The 14,884-nt window shown below is 39.0% G+C and overlaps 1 protein-coding gene across 1 annotated transcript in view; it reads left to right on the plus strand.

Moving 5' to 3' along the window:
- SPG11 (SPG11 vesicle trafficking associated, spatacsin) overlaps window positions 1-14,884 on the plus strand; it is a 2,547,571-nt gene that overhangs the window by 1,408,894 nt on the left and 1,123,793 nt on the right. Inside the window, exon 20 of the mRNA XM_044077700.1 lies at window positions 14,450-14,516. Within this exon, the coding sequence (XP_043933635.1) occupies window positions 14,450-14,516 (67 nt within the window). The remainder of the gene's footprint in view (window positions 1-14,449; window positions 14,517-14,884) is intronic.

A 14,884-nucleotide genomic window follows, 5' to 3' on the forward strand; every position in this document is an offset into this window, starting at 1 on the left:
TTTTTTTTTCCCAATGCCCAGTATATATATTCATGCGCTAAATGTAAATGTTCCTCATTCATTAGTTAGCATGTTTGGTATAGCTTTGTCACTTCTGCAGGGCCTACCTCATACATCTGTCACATCTTGTCGCTTCTCATCCCACCTTTGATGTGTCCCGTAGACATTTCATTTCTCAGGTTGAAGTTTTTAAAACCAATTCCTTTATTCCATTGTTACGTGTGATTTGCAGATGGGATCATTGATTATGTAGAACTAAATACGCTAATGTATTTAATACTATAGCTTTCAACCTATTAGCACAAGAAATTGGTGCAAAGCGTAAAATAATTGGGCGGGGGACAAAGGAAGAAAAATAGGGACAGATTTTGAATATTGCTCTTATAAACTTAGAAAGTTGCTAGAATAAAAGGATTTGTGTTGGCATGCATTTTCTGAGGGTTATGAAGTCTGAAACTCAAATATATCTCATTATTTAGTGATTTCAGTCCTCAGTGATTCACCAGAAAACCACATATTTTATGAGGAACAGACCAAAAATATGTAGCAAAAATCTGGGCAGTTGAGAGGTATGCTTAATACATATAAGTGGAAATCCAGCATGGTGCATACCTTGTAACATCCCTCATCTCATTCCTTTTCAGATTTGCTTTAGCTTTGAGACTGTTCTTGTTAGGGTTATAGACAATTCTTTTCATTTGGAGATTTATTTACTACAGCTTGGTCTGTCTGTGGAAGTTGACATTTACAGACTCAGGTAGTTGAACATCTTTACTCCTACTGCTGTCTTCTCTACAGTCCTGGACTGCTTTACTCTTTTTCTGTTATCTGTCTTGGGCATGTCCAGGTGGTGTTTTTGTTTCTAACTACCTCACGTTCTTACCATCTGGTGTGTGAAGTACCTCATGGCTCACTTTTGGGTCCATTACTGTTTACAGGTGTTTATATTGTTCCTTGGAGATCATATGCAAAAGGAACTTTAAGATCTTCATATTGAAAACTGTTACTGTAGTCTTCAGCACTGTATTGTCTGTGCCACATGCAGAGGCCTGAAGTCTGTCAGATTTTCAGAGCTTTGCTTCCCAAGCCATGTTGATTTCAACTTTCTAGAGACATTGGCATTTTTTCAGTATAAAGATTTCAAGTCTATGCTGTCTTTCTTGCTACAGTCTCTGCACAACTTTGTTTGAATTGTGATCATCAGTCTTTCATGTCAGTGCAGAGGCTTTCAAAGTTAGTCATGTAAATACACCACCAGGGATCTTTATCCTTTTTCATCTTGACCAAGTGTTGTGCTAGTGGCTATAGGGGTTAGTTTGTCAGTAAAAGAGATGACTGTGTGCAAGCAGTGTGAACATCCCACAAAGGTATCTGTATGTGCATGCAGATGCCAGTTTCTGCATAAAGATTTCCATTCCTGAATGCCTTTACTTTGGACCCTACCACCATGTCTAATCCTATGTTTTCTGTGCTAGGTACAGCAAGAAAATTCTTGAAAAGGTAGTTAGCTTTCCAGGTCCATCCGAACAAATTAAGACTGGAGATTCTCATTAAACAGACTGTTGTCACCCAGCAGTCAGCCTCTATGGATAGCCCTCAAAAAACAGGAAAGAGAGAAACTGTAGATGTCTGTATATCATGAGAAGGATAGATGGGACATCAGTGATAGTCCTCAGATTCTGTCTGAACTCCCTAGACCCTGAGGGTAGTGGAATTACAGCCTCTGGTTCAGACATCTGGTACTTCTGAGTCCTTTGGAAATGTTCTTTGGAATGCTGCCATACTTAGACAAAGAGATTGTCTTTCTGGACCAAAGATACAGTAGCCATGCCGTGGTTGGATCAGGCACTACTTCCCAGATGATAGATGACAATGCCAGCTGTGCTGTCACATCAAGGGCAAGCAGTGTTCCCATTTTTCTAGTAAAAGAGAATATCCACAGTCATATGGAAGAATTTTGGGATTCCTGATCATGAACTGTGAAAGGTTTTCCTTCATGACTGGTTTAGTCTGACCAATAATTTTTTCCAGTTTTTTTCCAAACATTGAAGGTCAGACCAGAACAGTCATACATCTCCACAGTCACCCTCATAGTAAAGGAAAAGGGAATACTTTCTTTTGAGAGAATGATTTTCTTATTCTGAAGGGGAAGAAGATCTGTATTACAGACTCCAGCTGTCCTCTACTTTATAATATGGTACAGATAATAAGGATGCCCTTCTTTTGGATTCCCCCAAAGAGGATATTTCATATGGGATACTTGTTCTTTGGTGAAAAAACACTGTAAATGAGAAGCTAGGGAGGCCTGGGATGCCCAGAAAAATATATTTGGATCTTCTGGATTTGGAAAACATTCCCAAGCCTTTAGCTATATCTCCAATCCTTGACAGCCTGTAGGATATCTCTTGTTTAGCATCCTTAGAACCAGATTCTCATCCCTCTGCTCCCTGGAAATCTGATTAGTTTTGTAGGGTCCAGAGTTCTGTTCAGTGCCTTTACAGTAATTTAGTGGCAGATCCACCAGTGGTATACTTGGATACTGCAAAAGGATCCAAATTAGTTTCAAGGCTAAATACCCTTCCCAATGACTGCATTTTGAAGGAGATTTACAGATCGGCAACCCTAGCCTTCAGAGCCTTGTTGTAAAACATGCATAACTGGGTTTCTGGTTGAGGTCCTCAAGCAGTTGTTGGAGGCTTGCAGAGAATTAGTGGCAATACTCTGAAGGCAGAATTAATCAGCCTTGTACATTCAGCCTTGAAGATGAGAAGACATGCTGTAATGTTTGGTCATGATGCTGTAGATGGAGCATCCAGGATTGTTGTTAAAAGTTCATTCATCAGACATGCCTGGTCAAAGATAGAACCCCTGCCAGTGGGTATCAAAGCACCTCTTGACAACAGCCTTTTCTCTGAACCCCCATGCCCAGGAGGTATTCAAAAACTGTTTTTGTCCTCGTATATCTATGTATGATATAAATCACTTGTCAAAGTATTATCCCTATCTCTGACAGCAGAGTAAAGGTGTATGGCTAAAGGGTAAGAAGGACTCCAAGAGAAGAAAGTGGCAGGAAAACCGTTGAGTCCTCGGGGACAGCTCTCAAATAGAGAGCAGCAGTCACTATCCTGCAGTCCTCCTTCCCTTAACCAAAAAACATTCTAACCCTTAAACATGTAAATCAGTCTGTAATCCCTCTTCCCTATTCACAAGAGAGCTGTAAAACATTTCAGGGACAAATGGGTTCTGTAGGTGCTATCAAGGATGTATACTGCCCAAGGAGCAAATGATCTGAGAAGGGCCCTTGCTTGAAGAACTGGTCCTTCAAGAAACCATAGGAAGTACCAAAGGGAGAAAAGACCAAGCCAAGAATGAGAAAAGACCAAGCCAAGAATGAATGGACTATCAAGAACCATTCTAAGCCTATCAGAATTAAATACATTTTTCAAAAGTGACAAAGTTCTAGATGTGGACGTTTCATAAGGTTCGATTCCAGGTTGGTCGTGGTTCCGTTTTTGTGTTTTGACGTTTCATAACCTCCTGTCACAGCAATCCCTGATGATTAGCTTAAAAAATGGCTACGATATCCATAAGTAGGAACTACAGGTGTTTTATCAGATTCAAAGCAGAGGAATCTCACTGTGTGTTTACTGCTATGCCCTTTGGTGTATGTACTGTACACAGAGTCTCTACCAAGTGTCTGGATCCAGTATTAATGCATTGCCTGATGAAACCCTCCTTCTCACAGCTATGTGACTGTCTTGTACAGACATTGGAATACTTCTAGAGAATGGGTCTTCCTGGCAGTAATCTTCATAAGAGTCCTTACTGGATACCTCCATCCAGAATGCTTTTCTACCGCAGGACAAAGTGCATTTTCTGGCTAGTGTTTTTTAGAAAGTATCCCAGAAAACAAGCATATCATACTAGGAGTTCCTGATGGTGTTCAGGTACACGGCAGTGACCAACCTCTTATTCCTTGTAAACAGGTTGCACATGGAGAAACTGAACTGATATCACAGGAGCATCTAGCATCAGTGCACACAGTCCTTGTAGTGTGCTATTCCTCTACTCCCTTGTATAATTCAGGAAATAACATGGTGAAGTTACAAAATACTGAAATACTACAGCCTGGTAATTTGACGCACAGGTTTAAGACTATGTCTGATGTATCTGTACCCTACAGTAGTCTTTGGTTTGATTCCCACACAATCAATTTGCTTACTGTTTGACCTTGAGTAAATTATTTAACCAGTAAGTGATTCCGGTGTGAGCCTAAAATGGATCCATGTGGATCAGTGCTCACATATAGGCACCCAATAAATATATAATGATAGATGCATCTGACAATGACTGGGGAGCCCATTCAGTCAACCTTAGAGTTCAGAGGTATTGCACATAGTAAAGCAACAATAAGAGTAATTATGTTGATAAATGGAAGGGATAGTAATTTTTACCCTCTGTGCAGAATGGCAGTGCAAGCCTAAAAATTTGCTATGGAATCAGACATGACCATAAGTGTCTCATACATTTCTTCTTAAGAGAATGTGTTGATCTTGATGGATCTACAAGGTAGGACATCTGCAAAACTCCACAAATGGATGTTAGATGGGGCCTTTAAACAAGGATACCATCTTCGACTGTTCACAGGTGGGGTGTACTAGAAGTATATATCTAGTTCTCCTGTTAGCAGGCAACTGAAAAAAATTCTGATCCAGAACATCAGATGCAGAGGCTTGGGCAGTGGATGCATTATTGGTCAGTCAGGCAGACCAATATGTTTTTCTTTTCATCCCCTTACTCCCTAAGGTGATGCAGAAAACAAAAGAGGATAGGTCAGAAGTGCAGTTGATGGCATCTTTTTGATCATGGCAGCATTTGTTCTCCCTCATAATTGAAATGAAGAGGGAAGAGCCAGTTCTTCTGTCTCTGTATGAGGTTTTTTTGTATCAATTCAGGAGATCCTTTGTAAACCAAACTTGTAACCAAACTTGTTCACATTCAGACTTGATGTATGCATTATATATGTTTTTTGCCCTTTACGTACCATTGCTCAGAGGACTTGCTAAACATCATATGGAAGCCTAGAAGGCTGAGCATCAGAAGATGCTACTAGCTAAGTGGATGAGATTTTCCCTGTGGTGCTAAAGGATGGGCCATGACTCTGACCCAGCAAATGTGTTTGGTTCTGCAATAATATATTTCTGAGCTGTTTGATGTAGGGCTAGTATATGCCTCAGCTGTGTGAGCTCAGCTCCATCAACCTGCCTTTATGTGTAACCGGGAACACTTGGAGAGATCACTACAGTAAACTGTTGCTTCCAGTTAAACAAATCATTAAAGGGGTTTTACATGTGAGACCACATATAAAAGAGGTGACTCTGCCATGGTACTTGAACTTTGCTGTAGAAAAGCTAACATGGCATTCATCTAAACCAGCTGTCAGTGTACCCACTGAAATTCCCGACTTGGAAAATAGACTTGCAGTTACCTCTGCCAGAAAAATATATGAAATTCATAGCCAGCACCGATGGCATAGAGGGACAGTACTCTGAATAGGGCACAGGTGGCCAGAAAACAATTAGTGGTTTAGGCACTTGATAGCATTGACAGGAAAGGATGGGCATGCCCAACTTCGATGGAGGGTGGACTAGAGCAGGACTCATGCAGCCACAGTCAATTGGAGGAGGGGCAAGATTGCATTAGGCATCCTGGTGTGTGGGCTTATGGTTGACCAAAGGACTGGTTGGTGACAGCCTGCATTAGAGAGTACACAGTTTTGCAGTCACAGGAAGAAAGCATTGCAAGTCCCTGCACTGATATAGGAAGCACCCCCTCCACCCCAGTCAGGGTAAGAGACTTTGCACAAAGTTATGTCATTGGTGGTTTGCCAGAAACAATAAACCTGTGTCTGTCTGAGTGTTGCCCCCACTGGACAGCATTCCCTGTAATGGATCTGGGAATTACCATTAGAGAAACAGTGGGCATGAGTCTGGTAGGAGGGCTTGATTGTCAACAGATAAAGTGGGTGAAAATGTACAAAAAAAGAATATCTGAAATGTATTCCTTAATGTGCAAAACACCCCCCCCCCCCAATGTCCCATAAAGATAGGATGAGTCTATGTATCATTCTTTCTTTTATGGGTAAGGTAATCACAGAACTGTCATTGAAACTATCTGTTAATTTGTTAGTTTTCTGTCTTGACCACCAAAAGAAGAGAGAATATTATATCCTTTGGATGTTCACAGATAGTTGAGCTATCACAAGCATAAAACCAAAGACACAAAGAAGGCTGAGAAATTAATTGTCATTCACTGCCAGGAGAGGGATGACCAGTTTCAGAGCAAACCATTTCCAAATAATTTGCTCACTGTATCACATTTTGTCATACTGGTCGTGTTAAGATTTTGCAGAACTCTATCATACCTCTCAATCTGTTTGTTCAAGAATTCTTGAGAAAGTCAAAAACAATTTGGAAGGGGGCCAATGGCCCAAAAATTAGGGACAGATTTTAAATGTTGCAATTCTAACCTTTTTTATTCTAGCAACATCTATTACTTTACATTTTGTTAAGGATGTGAGGTCTGAAACTTAAATGTCTGTCATTATTTATTGACATCAATCCACAATGATTTGCCAGAAAACCACATATTTTATGAGGAACAGACCAAAAATATGAGGCAAAAATCTGAACATTCTGTGACATTCTAGACAGTTGAGAGGTATGAGCCACACAGTCCACCCAGAGGCCACAGTAGTCACTACTGTATTTCAGAAGAGGATAACTACTCAGGCTATCTTGGAGGCAGCCACCCAGTCCATACATGTGAGTATTACATACTAGACATTCTTTCCAAGGACAGTTTTGGATTTGCCCCTGCCATCCTGCAGTGTCTTCTTCAACCTAGTCCTAGACACTAGCTATGCTTCCACATATGTAATAAAGTTTAAGAATAATCCAGTAGTGATACAAAGAGCACAATATAATTGTGTAAGGAGGTCCACTTATCCTGTGGGCAAAAGCTAATAACCAAGTCTCTGTTAATAGCAGATGTTTGAATATGATCACTACTGCTATGACTTCCTTCAAATACCTCTCTCTTCTCTTTTAAATACCAGTTCACCGACTACACTAACAGGAATTTTGATCTTACTCTGTTTCAGGTATCTCTTAGTAGTCCAGCATTCCAATTTTTTTTTTCTTTCCCAAATGTGTATGTTGTAGGGGAGATCTCCATGTAGTTATGGAAATGTGCTTGGGGAACAACCTAAGCAGTGCTTTTGCCCAAGCCTTCATGGGCAAGAAAGAACAAAAGATGGAGCAAACTGGTACAGCCCTTATACAGGGAATGTGCAGAAATCCCTGGGTAGGTGGAGTTAACACAGCTTGAAGGGAGGGTGCAAAACGGTAGCAGTCTGTCTGGATGGTGAGTCTCCACTTGCACAGAGATAACTGCAGTGACGCTTATCGCAGCAGTAATCCTGCTAGAGTATCTTCTATTATGTAAGTTCTTTACAAAGCTCTATGATGCAGATGACACACAGTTGTTAATTGTCCTTCCCTCAAATTGTTTATTGTGAGTATCTCTTCCTTGGTGGATGATTTAGAAGCCATAAAATACTGTCTGTCTTGGAATCCATTGAAATTCAACACCTCTAAGACTAAACCATGGCAATGTGTGCCACTTTGCACGACTTAACATGCCTTTCCTTTGTCACCATTTACCACTTACTGTGGAAATAAATTGGAGCTCATGTCTGATATGCAAACTTGTAATGTTCTTCTCAGTTATGGTCTTGCATTCAGAAATTAGATTGCTACTGTGTGAAACTCATCTTGGTTCAGCTAAAGAAATGTTGCCCGACGAAGCATTTGTTACTCACTGAGGGTCTGTGTCTATTTTTCAGAATCTGGTTTCTTCTCATCCTGACTGTTATACTCTTTACCTGGGGGTTTCTGACACCAAGACTGATTTGATTATTTGTACAGTACTCTACAGTATTTACTTATTGCTATGTATTGTTACTACCATATTACTCTTGTGCTGTAAGAGTTGCACTGACTGCCTACTGTCCAGCATCTTATCATGTTGAAAGTCATACTTTTGTTTTTTTCCTATCCCTACTTGACTTGAGGTCAACTTACCTGAAGGAGTTGATGGTCCACTACTGCCTGCCAGGTGTTACACACTGTCATCCTGGGGCTGCTAGTAATTCCAGGGGCAAAGTTTGAGCCAACTTGTGATCAGCCATTTGCTTATCTGGTTGCTCTGGTGATTTAGGGACTGTTCAGCGTTTTTGGAAACAAGAAACATCTTTATTGAATTATCACTTATGACATAGGCAATCATAAATTTATATAAATGAAAACAAACTATATTGACATTTTCAGCTGCAAACATAATATATACATTCATTGTCAGCCAAAATATTACATAGCTCACTCAATTCCTTCCTTCCCTTAACCTTATTCCTTCTCTAAAACATTATTGTATTGTTCCCGCATTTCTCATTTTTTTCTATGCAATTTTCTCTTACCATTTTCTAAAGGGTTCGTTTATCATTTTATCATTTCTTCAAATTCTTTTTTTCATTGTTACTGTATTCACTACTTCTAGTACAGTTGGTTTGGTCTTTGATTTCAGTTTTCCAGTACAGTAATTGCTTTTTGGCAGCCACCCGAATTAAACTCAGTGAAGCCTTACTTTGCCTAGGCAATTCTGTATCACAGCTCAAAAAGTATTTCCTAAGTTGCAACAGTGTTTACCCACTATTTCTGATAGAGTAGTCTGCAGGGAATTTTTAAGGTTTGCCAACTCATTGCACTCCTAAAAATATGTCCCCAGTTACCTTTTTCATCCCCATCACACCTCCAACATCTGCAGTCTACTTGAGGAAAAATACTTTGGAGTCTGTTTGGGGGTATAAAAATACTTATGCAGACATTTCCAAGCAAAGATCCTAAATCTTCTAGACTTTGTTGCATGTTTGAGAGCCATACATATATCCTCCCATTGTTTCTTTATGAATTGTTTATCCAGTCTCTTTCCAATCCTTTTTAACCTCCTCTGATTGATTCCTATGATATTTTGCAATATTTTATATGCCCTATTAATTATCCTTTTTTTAACAGCAGCTTGTGTTCTAGATTCTACGAAAAACTCTACCAGCGCTGGTCTTTTTCTTAGGATCCCCCTATTTCTTTCTCTTTACCTATACTCTGATATCAATCCTTGATAGGGAAGATAATCTCTAGCCTGCAGTCCAAACAAATTCTTGGCCTTTTCCCATTCTGTTATCTGTCCTCTCTCTAATTATTTGCTCCCAATACTTTGGTTCCTTTGCCAGTTTCCTGCAGTAAATTCCAGCTCCCTCTTGCCTATTCTCTGTACCCCTAATTGCAATCATCTCTACTGACAGAATCTCCTTTCTACATTCAGATGATGGCTTAGTTTTTGAAATAGTTTCTGCTGCTTTAAGAATGTAATATCCTGTATATTTATTGCTAATTCTGGGATCTGCATCCAAAATCCCATTCTTTCCTTGCATCTGGAGCTTCTCCCTGTTTCATAGTCATCTCTTTCCATTTTGAATTATTGTTTTCTGCTTGTGTTATGTATAGGAGCTTTAACTGTGTAACTCTGAAATACCCCTTCAAATCAGATAATCCCAAACCACCTTGTTCTTGCCCTCTTCCCCTCCCAAATAAAATCCTTCAACTATTTATTAATTGCTATCCACAGCTTGTCTTCTCTTTGATAAAAATATTCCTGACCTGCATATAAAACTAAAGGGACTAAAACATTTTCACTGTTTATTTTACTGTCTATATCTGTAAAACAGTTTCCACTTTCACAGTTTTTGTATTATCTTTTGTTTACTGTCTTCCCATATAACCTTTGCTGACTTAAAATATATTTTTTAATCCATACTCCTAAGTACTTCATTTTATCATGTCCCCATAGATATGCCAGTTCATGTGTATGTACATAGTTTACAGCTATTGCCTGTATTTTATCTTCATTAGTTTTGCACCCCAAAGTGGTGCTGCGGTAGCATTGTTGCCTCACAGTAAGACGTTGTCCTGTTCGATTCTCAGCTAGAGCGTCTTCTGTGTGGAGACGTGCGTGAATGGGCATACCTTCATTGAAGGTTGTGCGTCAGGGCCGGCAACTCGGCACATAAAAATCTACTGTCAATCATTAGCAGACCGGAGTTCCGCTGTGGTGACCCCCTAACCGAGAAAAGCCGAAAGACACAACAAAAAAAAAGTTTTGCACCCCAAAAAGACTTGAAACTGTCTCAGAATGTTCCACAACAGTAAGATGTCCTTTTCTGGTTTTATCATGTATAAAATAATATCTTCTGCAAATAAAGCCAACTTTTCTTGATTGTCATGCAAATTATATCCTCAATTTTCTGAGTCCATGATTTTCTTTGCCAGTGGTTCTGAATATAACACAAATAACAAAGGGGAAAGAGCACACCCCTGCCTGGTTTCTCTGCTCCAACAGAACTTATCAGAGAGGGCACCCCCCACCCCACCTCACACACGCACCCACTTTAATTTTTGCTTCCAATTCCTCATATATCAACCTTATAATTTTTATCAGGGAATGCAAATTCTTCCATTGCCCTAATCATAAAGTCTCAGATTACTCTGCCAATTGTTTTTTTCAATGTCAGGACCTAACAACAGTGGTATTTTCTTAAATTCTGCTTCCCTCAGGATCATCATTGTTCTGTTGTTATTGTCAAATGTTTGCCTCCCCTCGGCAAAATTACATTAATACATATCATTCCATTATGGCATCACCTTTGCCATTCTTTTAGTCATTATACACATGCACACTTTACAGTCCTGGTTTAGAATCAAAGCAGGACTACATGAAGCTGGATCTGATGGGTCTTTACCATCTTTAGATATTACAGCCTCCATTGCCTTCTTCCAGGATGTTGGTGCTTCTCCTTTTAAAATACTGTTAAACAAAACCTTCCTGATTTTTATCACTTTCTTTCCTCTTAGCTTCCAAACTTCCGCAGGTGGAAAGTGTTCAGCTTTTGCTTTCTTTAGGAAGTGAAATGACGGTCTTTTGACTTTGCTTATAATGATGACCCAGATAATCCATATTTATTTTTATCATTGTCAGTTAATCTAGTCTTACATAATTGTCCTTTTTACTGTTCATTTTATGTTTTATATAAATTATTGGTTAAATGCAGAATAAAGTTAATGTGTAATACATACAAATGGTAGACTAATGTAATGTTATGCACAACAAACTGTAAATGTATTACCTAAGTGTTTTCTGCACTGTACTTTCATCAAAACATGTTGAATACACACTGTTTTGCCAGCTTTCTGGATTAATTTTTGGCTGAAAATAGTTACTTGTGGCAACTTAATTTGCCTGTTTACCAAAGGGACATGTGTACATTCATAAATATTTTTTTATAAGTCCTCCTGTTGATTTCCAAACTGCCTATTTACCACAGGGACATGTGTACATTCATATTTTTTTCTACATTTTTCAATTCCCCTACTGATTTCAAGCCTTGATATATGTGTGAGACGGCTGGTAGGAGGGACCACCAAGACTTTCACAGTGCAGGATCATTATTTTTAATTTTACTTGGTGACCTACCTGCTGTTAAACCTGTACTAAAGCTTTAAGTGCACAGAAAGTGTGTCTCTCCCCCAGCTGTAGACATTTTTCTGTCCTTTCTCAGTTTATGTCCTGCAGCTGCTCGAAGGCGTACTGCTAGGCTATACAAAAAATTCATATCCACCTTTGTATAATATAGCAATAACCCACACCTGGGTTCATAGGTAGGTACTAGGCTATCGGCCCAAGGACCTATGTAAGCCTAGCCAACAAGGTTCCCTGGCCTACGACACCCAAGAAAGTTATTCTCCTGTGCCACTGTCTAGCAGACACACAGAAGTGATCCCCGGGGTGTATTTCCTATTTCCCATCCACTCATCAAGATTTTTCTTGAAGAGTGCTAATGAAGAACTTTGCTTGACATAGATGGGTAGCCTGTTCCAGAGTATGGGAAGTCTCTGGAATAGGAATCTGTCCCTCCAGCATGTCCTGTTTATTGTGGTAACAAGGTTTAGGTCCCTAGAGAGTGTAGCTCGGATGGATTGGGATTTCTTTTAGGTGTAGCATGTCCAACAGCTCTGGGTTTGATACAGCTTTATATGTTAGGCAGAGATCACCTCGGAGTAGGCGATATGCTACGGAGTAAAACTTGAGTTTTTTGAGGAGGTCAGTGTAGGGCATGTGTTTGAGTTCAGTAATCCTCTTTATGAGGTACTTCTGTGGCATTTCCAGCCATTGCAGATGTCTTGTGAGGTACATTCCAAAAGGGACGTTGTACTCTATAATGTGGGTAATGCTGGATTTACCCACGGTTGGTGTGGTTTGGTCACGAGGGCGAAGCCCGAGTGGCCAAACAAAGCCAACCGTGGGTAAATCCAGCATTACCCACACCCAGAAGTGGGTTATTGCTATTATACAATGACATTATTTAAGGAAAAAAATAATTACTTTTCTTAAATAATGGCATTATATAATGCCTCCTTGCTGCCCTTCCGCAGCTGTCTGGTATTCTGCTGCAGTTCAGTTTGTAAAAAGCAATGGAGAATCTCCGTTGCTTTTTTAAAGTTGTCTCGCTATGTTAAACCCATTTAACATAGCGAGACAGTTTTGAAAAAAGCAACGGAGAAAGCAAGATCTCCGTTGCTTTTTACAAACTGTCTCGCTATGTTAAAGGAGTTTAACATAGCTAGACAGTGTGAAGCAATGGAGATCTTGCGTTCTCCTTTGCTGTAAAAAAAGTTATAGTAATGGAAAAAGTCCGGGCGACCGGACCTTTTTCCTTTACTATAACTTTGATTTACAACGTTCACGCTGCCCAATCAGCGTGCATGTTTTTGAATATTAATGGGGGGGTTGTTGTATAATGGACAGTAATCCATTGATTGCATAACATTTTCCTTTCATCTTTTCCAGCACTGGGAAAGGTAATTGAACTTGTCTTGTATATCGCAATTGGGAACATTTCTGTTCCATCTTGCCCAACTATAACTATATATGTTTTGGTGTTTTGAAGCATTTGGGTTTTAGAACAAAAGTTCTTGTCCTAGCTCTTTTTTTTTTGGTAATGATTTCAGCAGTCCACTAAGTGTGTTTATATAAACACTGTATTACATTAAAATGTCAGGCTTGTTTTGCTGTTGTGTTCTGCTTGCATGATTATTGTACCACAGCCTTTGGTGATCATTTTGTTTGCATTTTCAAAACAGTGTAAATAAAGGTGATTGTTTTTGTATCATTATAGCTTTGTGGTTGCAGTGGTTATTCCCAGTGGTTTAATTTGATATTTGCTCCCTTAGACAGCTTGCAGTGAGCAACTAAAAATCACTCATGATAAGGACTGCGTTTGTACAGATGGCATGTTTGATTTGACTAATGAGACTAATTTATGATATCCCTCAACCTAAGAAAAACAATACCTGCCTTTTTAACCCATCTTCACAATATTGATCTGGCAGTTGTAATGTGCAGGAATTTTAATTAAAACTCTCTGCATTTTGTGGAGGAAGAAAGACCCCTGCTTCACAGAAACAATGTTGGACAAGCAAGCACAGGAATCATAGTATGCTTATCTAGGAATACCTATAAGTAGATACACTGACAAGTTTTTCCACCCTTTTTAAGTATTTAATTGTGCTCATCTCCCAAGCCGAACAGGGTCATACATGATAACCAAGGGGTACATTTCTGTATACTCCAGCAGTCATCAAGACTTTTCTTAAAAGTAACCATGGTAGTATTTTGTTTGACCTGGAAATGCACTGAGTTAAGAACATATCCTTCCAGTGAGTCTTTTTATTTATTGATGTAAATTTGGGTCCGTAGTGCAGGTGATGTTGCCTATGCATATTGGATGATGTCAGTTTGATATGTTTTGGGCTAGACTGCTGAGAGTTCCTTTTTTGTGCCAGTGTGTCCAGCAGCTGACATGTATAGAAGAAAGTGATTATTGTTGAAGTTATAGTGTGGTTATGTAAAGTACAAGAAGATTCTACAAACTGAGTTTTTTAAAGTGTTTATTAATGTATGAATGACCGTGACTTTTTGCTTTTTCCCTGTGTGGACATAGTGCTTTTGTGATTAACCAAACTAAACAAGGACCTTTAGCATCCTGTTTTCAGACTTCATTTCTGCATTGAGAACAGGACACTTTAAAAACTGAGCCCTTTAGCTTAGAATTGTTGTAGGTCTTCTGAAATTGCCAGTCCCTTTTCTACATTTAATAGTAGAACTTACTTAAAATGATAAGGAATGAAATAGTAAATCTAGTTGCATTAACTGTCATGCTAAAAGGATTATGCCTTTGTATTTGATTTGTTTCTAATCATGTAATGGGGTTTCTTTCCAGTCACTGCATCCATTTGATCCTTCCAGGCTGTTTGGATGGCAGTCAGCCAATACCCTAGCTGTAGGAGGTAAGTAATAATTCTTTAAAGCTTTGTTGAGGAATATGTAACCCAACAGCTGGTATATAGTTTTGGATTTGGAAGCTAATTCGTAAGTGCTTTTTTTCTGCTGACTTGTTTAACTGGCAGCCAGTTTAATAAATATTTGCTTTAAAAAACATAACTTTCTATTTAAATGACAGCTGTGTTTCTTTTTTTTTTCCATATTTATTTTTATTTGTTTTCCAAAAGTATATTACAGTAGATAATACAAACAATCATGAAAATGACAGTTATGTTTCTGATGTCACATATGTTAAATATGTGCAAATACCCCTTCGGTAGACAGTTACTTATGTATATAAAAGTACCCCATGACTTTCTTTTTTATATATATA

Source organism: Protopterus annectens, chromosome 7.part0 (genome assembly GCF_019279795.1).
Source record: "Protopterus annectens isolate FY-2018-M chromosome 7.part0, PAN1.0, whole genome shotgun sequence".
Lineage (NCBI taxonomy): Eukaryota > Metazoa > Chordata > Ceratodontiformes > Protopteridae > Protopterus > Protopterus annectens.